This window comes from Daktulosphaira vitifoliae, unplaced genomic scaffold (assembly GCF_025091365.1).
Source record: "Daktulosphaira vitifoliae isolate Bord-2020 unplaced genomic scaffold, ASM2509136v1 Scaffold_2, whole genome shotgun sequence".
Taxonomy (NCBI): domain Eukaryota; kingdom Metazoa; phylum Arthropoda; class Insecta; order Hemiptera; family Phylloxeridae; genus Daktulosphaira; species Daktulosphaira vitifoliae.
In genome coordinates this window covers 19,711,376-19,720,684 of record NW_026099573.1, presented here as the reverse complement: position 1 = coordinate 19,720,684, position 9,309 = coordinate 19,711,376, and the positions used below count along the sequence as shown (strand labels likewise).

Here is a 9,309-nt window from a genome sequence, read left to right as displayed (position 1 = left end):
TTTTTTTTTTTTTTTTTTTTTTAATTCTTTACTTAGTATTTTTTTGGTAAATTAGCTTAATGTATGATTTATAGTGAATATTTTATTGTGAAACCAATTCTAATTAAGTTAAGTCTAATAATTGTGATATAAAACAATAATATTTTTAAGGTCACTTACTATATGTATTTCGTATAGTGGTCTTTATGTGTGTTGTACCTTATAAATGTAATTATCAATAAATTTAAATTTATTTATAAAAAATGGTGCAATGATATGTGATGAGTTAAAACAATAATAAAAAATTTTGTATGTGTCAATCTCATAAATACGAAGTATTTTAGCTCAAAATTCCACCGACTGTATAATGCAGATTAGGTTTAATAAAAACTATATTTATGAGGTTGGTATGCATTTCATATCATGAGTTAAGGCTATCAAAATTATTACATGAGTGAGATTAAAAAAATAATTTTATTAGTGTGTTTGTAATGTGTTATAAGAATGTATTCTATAAATTGTGTGGTTGTCACTTATGTAATAATAATTATACAATTTTGATGTTCTTAATGAGATGAATATTAGTTTTAAGTAAATTTCCCATTGGACCATTACACTAATTTTATTACTATTTAAATTTTTGTTTTATTTGTCAGTAGATCAGCTTTAAATATAACTTGTGTTATAAAATACCCAGTAAATGTCCTGTTTAATTGGCTAATCAATTATTTTATTTTTGCTGGAAGGATTACGGCCATTGGTGTGATATTACTGTGTTATTTTTTTTGTAATAAGTTATTTTATTGTTTTTAATACAATTAATTTCTTGACATGAAATTTGACGAATTGGAAATTTTGTAAGACTGTTTCAGTTAAGATATAATAGTTCCAATTCCTAATGTAAGAAGTATCACCAATTAAAACTTATTTATTTGTAAATGATTTTTAAAATTTATTTACTTAGATTGTTTCACAGATAAACCCTTTATAAATTGTTAATAATTTATAAACATATAGTTTTTTTTTTTTATTTAGTTTAAGTTATTATTATAATTAAATTTTTTTTTATTAATAAGTTAAGACAAAACATAGCATTTTAAGAACAAAGATAAAAACAGTAAAAAAAAAAAAAAAATTAAAAAAAAAACTTGGCAGTTTTTAAATTATACTGTCAATATTCCTTATGCGATCTCATTCTTGTTAAAGTAGCTATTGACAAATTTTCTATCTTCATTTAATAAATTATTTGTATATTTTATCTTTCCATAAATTTTTATTGGATGCTACTTATGTGTATTACCCCTTCTGTTGTACTAATGGCAATGAATTTCTTTCTGTCAAAATAATTATGCTTAAACTTCAAAATATAATAAATTTAATTTAAAATATTACAACCTTTTATTCAACTTCATGGAAATCACATTAAAATCACTAATTTTTTTTATCATCACTGTAATATTTTTTGTTATATCAACTGTTGCAATTTCACCATTTTCTGTACCAATATAAACTAAATATTCCTTGTCTAAACTCCATAACACCTTAGTGATTAACTTGTCATGATAAAAAATTTTGATTGGACTTTTCTGTAAACAAAAAAGAAAATATTTTATGCACAAAAATGTTTCTGTAAAAAATGATCTGTTCTACCTGATTAATATTATACAACAATAATGAATAATCAAACTGAGTTACAGCAAATAAATCATTATCTTTTGAACATAACTTAATACACTCTGTCATTAAAGAATTGCCTTGGTAGTCATTAATTGCAACAGGTTTTATAACATCCTCTTAAGAAATTTGAATATAATAATACAATTTTATTATTGAATTAATATAATCATAACAAAATATAAATAAATTCTATTAAAAGCTAATGTTTAATTAATTTCACAAATTACCAATAGATAAATTTACATAAATTGTAAACAGTCTCAATTTAAGTAATTATTTCTTAGTGGATTAGGCCTACTGGGGAAACCACTTTAAAAAAAACGCGCCTAGCACACAACCTCTTTATGGTGGTGTGGAATAGTGTGCTAAATAAGTTATTGTAATAATATATTATTTATTTAGTGTTACCTTTCTTATTTTTGCCTGTTAAACTCAAATAGCATGATAATTTTCCGTTTTGTAAACTTGTAACAAAATGTCTCTCTGAGAAATCAAAACATTGAATTCCTATTTTATCAGGTAAGCCTATCAAATACCTATATATAACAAAAAAATATTAATAACATTTTTACTTCAACATAAATTTTGTATAAGTTAAAGAAAACTTTGATATGAATTCAAATAATATTTTCTTAAATTTTAGAATAAAAGTTAAATAAATTTTGTTCTGCTGAAAAAGTAATCAGTACATTTCTTTGAAATTGAACATTCATCAAAATAGAATATAAAAATTCTCACATATTCAATTCTGACATAAAATAATAAGTAATATACAAATTAAATATGTTAGATATCACAAATTTAAATACACCACAAGTTAAAAAACATTTCATTTTAAAACATGTTTAAATTGCTTGTTGCAATAACTAAACAAGTTCACTTTTTTCATTTTTCTAGGAAAAAATTATATAGTTTAGAAGCTGATTATTACAAAATTGTTTTTAATCTCTAGAATTGTACTTGAATAAAAAATTGCAATATCATTACTATTAAATTAACAAACTATTAGTCTTTAATTATTTTTTAAGTAAATTAAGCATAGACACACCAGAATAACTATAAATTAGAAATAAACTAAGTGTAATTTAGTACCAAATGAATTATTAAATTATCTATAAATTTACTGTTGAAATACTTTTATTAAATTATAAGAATATTCTAATAAAACCACATAGTTAACAAAAAAAAAAAATCCTTTAAAAATGTTGTTATTTCTTTCAGAAGTATTTACCTATATAATCGTTGAGTTAATTTTATATTATTATCAACTATTATTCCAACACATATGTATCCATCATTACCAGATGTGACTAATATGGCTCGAAAGTCAGATCTTATGAACCATAATGATTCAGTAACTACTTGTGTATGCCAATCTAATGAAATAATATTCATGCACCCATCAAAAACTTCTGTGTTACAAATTAAAATCTCACCTAAATAGAAAAATGTATATTCATTAAAACAGTTATTGTTACTGGGGTAAGCTACATACATTACCTTTGAAACAGTCTTAAATTTTTTTTTTTAACGGGATGCAAACAAACTTCCAAAAATTTGGAAGTCTGTAATTTTTACGATATTATTTTTGCATTTCACTTAAAAAAAAATACAATATAATAATCAAATTGGAATAAATTTACTGGGCCAACAATTTTTGTATGAGTGTTCCCTCTCTATAGAAACGTTACTAATCTACCCATGCATTCAGACATTGAAGTCTATTATGCAAAAATCAAGAAGTTAACTCATTAAAAATAAAATATATTAAAAAAAAAAAACAAGTATCTTCAGTTATTGAACTTGTGAACCGATTGTTTAAACAAAGAGAACTATTGTAAATTATATTTTCAATTACCATTAAATAAACCAGCTGTAATGAGGTGTTCATTTGTCGGATGAGTTGCCAAACAGTTAATACATGAAGTAACTTCTATTTTATTGACTATTATGTTTTTATTTTTTGCTATACTGTATAAATAATTTTAGTAAAAATGTTCATATTTCTTAATAAGTCTAAACAACTAACTACTTACTCAGTCATAGAGTAAACAAAAATAAAATTAAGATGATTGCACCATTCTAAGTGATTATGCTGAGACGTTGCTACTGCCAAGTTATCACCACTACAATTCCAACTAATTGCACTTATTTTTTTCTGTTAAATTTGAAAAATGAGTTTGCTTTTTTTCTTTAAAGTATATTGTAGAAAAATGATATTAAAATCAATACATTTACCATTTTAAATTGAAGCTAAATAAAAAGTAATTTAATAATAAATAGTATTATATAAAATTTATTACATAGAATTGTACATCGGCCAACTTGGGGAAGTGGTTAAACTTAAAAACATATTTTGTTGGTTTAGTCATATTAATTTAATGCACTAATAAAATATTTAAAAATATTGCGAAGAAACACAAAATAATTATTAACAAAAATTAAGTAATGATATCTGTAAAATATTTAATTACTCTAAGTTTAACCACTTTAACTTACATTGAATCAAAAACTTAAGGGTGCTAAGTAAGCCCTATAACCTCAGTATGTGCACCAATTATTATAATAGATATTCATGAATAGTTAATTAATATTTAATCACTGCATCTTAAATATTTCAATTGAATTTAATAATATTAATTTTAAAAAATTATTAAAACTATTAATTGTATTGAAACATGTTTACTTGACTGAAATGTAATTGTTTTTGAAGAGATACACTCCAAAACACATCCTGTAATACATCTGTATTGTTTGATTCTATTTTGTTATCAACAAATGGCCAATAACTAATATCATTTTTGAGTATTTCGAGACATTTTTTTAATGAAGTATTTAATGCAATCATATCGACATTTTTGATTTTATCTAAACTTTCTTCATAAGTTTGTACCTGATCAACAGTTTGATGAATTATTATTTTATTGAACATTTAATAGCAAAAAGAACCATGAAATAAAAAGAAAAATTCTACGGTATGCTTAAGATCAGAATTTTATATTGGTCTTAAAATAACTCCACTCCACTAACTCAGTACTATCAATTAAAACCTATTATCTATAAGTTTAAAAGACTTCGGTGTAAGTTCATGCTAAATAACACCTGCTCTATCTAAATCAGGGTTTTTAAAAAACATGTTTTTTCTAAATACATATTTGATAATTTAGAAAAATACATTTATTTTTTTAATATATAATGTTCAGAAATTAAATAATTTTTTTTTAAATGAATAATTTTATAGCATTTTTCATCTCTATCTAAAATATTGATGCGAGAGCAAGAGCTGTATAAATTAGCCCCTGTTTCCTGTACTGAAGTACAAATTATGAAATTATCTTTTATTTGAAGATCATAATTTACTTACAAATACACTCTTAACATCTGTTGTGGAACACTGCTTATCAACTAATTCTAGTCCTACACATTGACAGGAAAATTCAGATTTTCTAAAATATAAGATTTAATTTAATAAAATAGTTTCTTTTATGAATAATTTTTCAAAATTAAAAAAAAACAATCAGTAATCAGAGAATTTAAATTATTTATTTAACTCATTTGTTATTACATAATAATTATCATGTAGTTATATTATATATATATAACATTAATTCATATTATAGTACTATGAATGAACTTACTCTTTTTTTGGTAAATCTGTGTGTTTGAATCCAACAACATCTACATGACTATCAGTAAACATTTTCAATGTTTATAATGTTTTTATATTAAAAAATTGAAACAAAATTAATAGTATTCTAATTTCTTATAATTATAGAAACATTACCATCAATGCTAAATTACCTTTTTTTTTAAAGGTAGTTTACGTTACTATAGTAACAAAATGTCAACAACTTACAAAGCGGGCATTAAAAAGTTAAATAATAAATTAGCATAATTTTTTAATTTAAATAATAAGTTTTTTTTACATTAATTTAACTGATAACTTAATATGGGACCTTCTTCGTGTATTTTAGCTTAATAAGTAGCTTTAAATTTGTTTTTAATAAGTTGAATAAGTGGTTTTTAGTAAAACTATAAAATTTAAAAAAATAGATTTCCTTGTAGTTTTTATAGTGAATAGTTAGAATTTATATTTCCATTAAAATAAACCTTTTATGTGTACAGCAAAATCAATAACATATAAATTATTAAAATTTAATAGTAAGTTACTTAAAAAATAAAAAAAATAAAAGATAAATTTTTATAATGAAATTTTATTCTCTATATAAAAGGTTTTTTTTTTTTGAAATAAAATATAAATTTCAACTATGTACTATAACAACTGTAAGAAAATCTATTATTTTTAATTTTATAGTATTACTAAAATCAAATTTAATAATTATTTCACTTGATAACAAGACTCATAACTTACAACATATAAAAATGTTACTTAAATCGCTTTAATATGCACTTAAAAATACTAATTTTAGTGCTTAAATATACATTAAAAGACCAAAATATACATAAAAAAATTAAAAGTCAACATTTTTAATATTTTTTATTTTATGAAAATATATGCAATTTTAGTTCTCTATTTTCTTAAATATGACAATTTACGATAGTCAATTTGCGTTTAATACGAGAATAAGAATATGGGACTATTAGAAAACATCAATTATTAAAAATTAAAAACACAAATATCCATTTAAGATAATTAAATTTAAGATTTTATTCTTTACTCAAATATAAAAATTTCAATAACTAAAAAATGACTTTTTTATCCTTAATAAATTATTCTTTAAAATTAATTTAACTATTAACAGTAAATTTATAAGAAAAGCTCAAAATTTCGTGGAAATGAGTGTCTTACTCTATACATATTTGTCTTTGATATCTAATCATTTTTTCCTGCATCATTTCCCATGTTTATTACTTATGATAATTTTTAACTAAGTCTCTTCAAACATGAAGGACTGAAACGTTCGATTTATTTGTAGTTTTGGTTTAAGAAACCAAATTTTGTTATAAGTGGTTTTATCGATTTTGATTTTAACTAGAAAAGCGGTTTTAACTTCTATTATAATACTTGCAAAGATTAAAACTAATTGATTTATTTGCGGTTTCGATATTAAAAACCGATTTTGGGTAGTGTATGGTTAAAAAAACCAAAAATTAATTAGTTTTAATCGTTAAACGATTCTACGTTTGTACACTTTTGAGTTTATATTACTTAACTTAAATTTACCAATAATACGAAATCACAACACAATTTTGCTCAAATAATCAACTTATTTTAATTTTATTTTAAAATAAACAAATATATCTATACTAAATAATTACCTATCATATCAGTCTTACTTTAAGAATTAATTAATTTAGGTAAAGAGAGAAGAATAATCCTTTGGATCACGATTTCTTACCCGTTGTTTTATGTAACGTTGCAAAAGATTTAAAGGAATATTCGAAACGAGTAATCTAGATCATGGTTGATAACACGAAGGTTATGATCACCGTTGAAGATTAACTAACTTTTTAAGAAATGAATTTTAATACGTAAAATTTTGATCACGGTTAGTTACGAGCGCACATTTGAAAATTCTGTATATTAAAGGAATGAGATTTGAGGAAAGAAACAAAAGAAAAGCCTACCCTGAGGAGCAGCGTATGCTCTAAATTAATCTAGTAGGCAAAAATAATCGAGATCATTATATTCATTTTCAACTTATTAAAGAAGAAGATAGAATTAGTTAAACACAATAAAAAACGAGGGCGTACCTTATACCGCCCGCCACCACTTGGGTAGTGTAGATAAATTGTTTACTGATTACTTTATTTTTTAATATTTTGTAATAAATAAATGTGTATTTCTATATCTTTTAAATTGCGAGTTCCCGTTTGGACTGATATGCAACATAAAAAGGTTTACAATAATTACTATTTATCTTATTAAAGAAAAAGTACATCACATTATATTTTTTTGAATAAAAGTTAACAGCGCTGTTGAACGGACTTTCTTACAACTGAAAAACGGCAAAAAATCTGTAGCGTAACACTACAATCGGTTTTTAGAAAACCGGTTTCAATCCCTGGCAAATATACAGTGAAAAAATTTAGTGACCTTAAAAACATATATTTCATATGTCTAAAAATAATAATATATTTAAACAATATTACTTCCCTTTTCAAATATAACCCAACCTGCTTTAAGCCCTTACTTATTTTCTATAGTGATGGATGCAATTACTAAATATAAAGAGAAATGCCGTGGTGCTTGTTGTCCGCTGACATATAGTATTAATAGGAAAAAATAGGGAGGAAAATAATCAAAGACTAGAGGTGTGGAAATCAGCTCTTAAAAAAAAGGGTTTAGACTAAGTAGGAGTAAGGCAGAGTATGTAAAGTACAAGTTTGACAAAGGAGAATACGAGGTAAGCGAAATGAGATCAGTGACAATAGGCGAGGACGTGATAGGAGAGGTGAAAAGTTTTAAGTGTTAAGGATTAATTGTGCAAAAGAATGGTGGTATTGACAAGGATGTAAAACACAGTGTAAGCAGTGGCGTATTTATATGCAGGTATTTTAGGCAACTGCCTACAACGGCAAATATTGAAGGGTGGCAAAAGTAGAGACCGACAAATTTTTATGTTTGGAAAATTTATAAAAAACTAGTTTCTTTTTTTAATGTTGTTATGACATATTGATCTCCTAATAATTATCATAACTGTTTTCGTTTGTGTATTTATGAATGTATATTAATAGCTATAAGCAAAGTCAAATATATTTTCAATTTCCTGGTAACAATAGAAGAAGTTATTAATAAAATACTAGTTTATAATTTGTATAGTACCTTTCTTATCGTTGTCTCTGTAGAGTTGTATAAACCGAAAAAAATTGACTAATGTTATCTTCAAATCTGTTTTGAAAAACAAATCATATATGGTGATTTTATTGTCATATTTCAACTAGTGTTCGCGTAGCTCATATTGAGTGCATTTTTTAATTTACGTTTATTTTTTTGTTCAATATTTTTCTTATTTTATGAACACGAGTACAAATAGAAAACGTTTAAGTGATGACCAATGTAAAAAAATTGCAAAAATAAAAAGTGATATACTACAAAATGTTTTAAATCAAACACCAAAGTAAACTAACATTTTTAACAAAACAGTTTCTTCTACTTTTTGTACAAAAATTAGTGACAATAAAACAAATATTATTGTTGAGAATACGTATGCTCAGGTTAGTGACAATAAAATAAAAAATACTTTTAAGTTATTGAACGAGAAGATAGTTGCAGGTTTTCCTATTCAACTAATATAATTTTTAACACACTTAGTTTCACTTGTATGTTGTGTGTTTGTAAATCTCCACGCGCACGTCTTATATTATTCCGCGTATCAGGTCGTCTATGAACTTGAGACTAGACTATCGTAACGCATTCACCCCACCCCGCTCACCTCTCGCCGATAACACTATTTTCCTGTATAATTTTTGGTTTTCGTACCTGTACATGCGGGCGTATTATCAACATTATATATATATATATATATATATAAACAAATTTTTATTGTTTATTATTAGTTATCAACATTTAAAGATTCAATTTTTTTTGAGTTAATATACATGTATAATAAATAAGGGATTACAATTACAGTTAGCTTATTGGTTTTTTATTACGATATTAGCCTTAGCATATAGCCTTCATTATCAATG

At 23.9% G+C, this 9,309-nt stretch overlaps 1 protein-coding gene across 3 annotated transcripts; it reads right to left on the bottom strand.

Moving 5' to 3' along the window:
• Positions 1 to 599: 599 nt before the first annotated feature.
• Positions 600 to 8,990, bottom strand: LOC126897769 (cytoplasmic dynein 2 intermediate chain 2-like). 3 transcript variants are annotated; one of them, XM_050671626.1, is made up of 11 exons: positions 6,467 to 6,871; positions 5,295 to 5,342; positions 5,021 to 5,102; positions 4,343 to 4,549; positions 3,693 to 3,814; positions 3,515 to 3,627; positions 2,888 to 3,092; positions 2,065 to 2,192; positions 1,630 to 1,772; positions 1,375 to 1,565; positions 600 to 1,309 (listed from the first exon to the last, which is right to left on the bottom strand). In XM_050671626.1, exons 1-11 carry the CDS (start codon positions 6,511 to 6,513, stop codon positions 1,276 to 1,278), a joined length of 1,320 nt encoding a protein of 439 aa, XP_050527583.1. In that variant the 5' UTR covers positions 6,514 to 6,871; the 3' UTR covers positions 600 to 1,275. The 3 variants fall into 3 exon arrangements, with proteins under 3 accessions (XP_050527583.1, XP_050527581.1, XP_050527584.1); XM_050671624.1 differs by having other exon boundaries at positions 600 to 1,313; positions 6,467 to 6,866; XM_050671627.1 differs by lacking the exons at positions 5,295 to 5,342; positions 6,467 to 6,871 and adding an exon at positions 8,444 to 8,990 and having other exon boundaries at positions 600 to 1,313.
• Between the last annotated feature and the right edge of the window lie 319 nt (positions 8,991 to 9,309).

Coding starts and splice junctions, on each gene's coding strand:
- LOC126897769 (XM_050671624.1), bottom strand. CDS start 6,513: ATGATGCAGGAAAAAATGATTAGATATCAAAGACAAATATGTATAGA. Junction 5,343..6,466: donor CAAAGACAAATATGTATAGA/GTAAGACACTCA, acceptor GTTTACTGATAG/TCATGTAGATGTTGTTGGAT. Junction 1,773..2,064: donor AACAGGCAAAAATAAGAAAG/GTAACACTAAAT, acceptor AAATTTCTTAAG/AGGATGTTATAAAACCTGTT.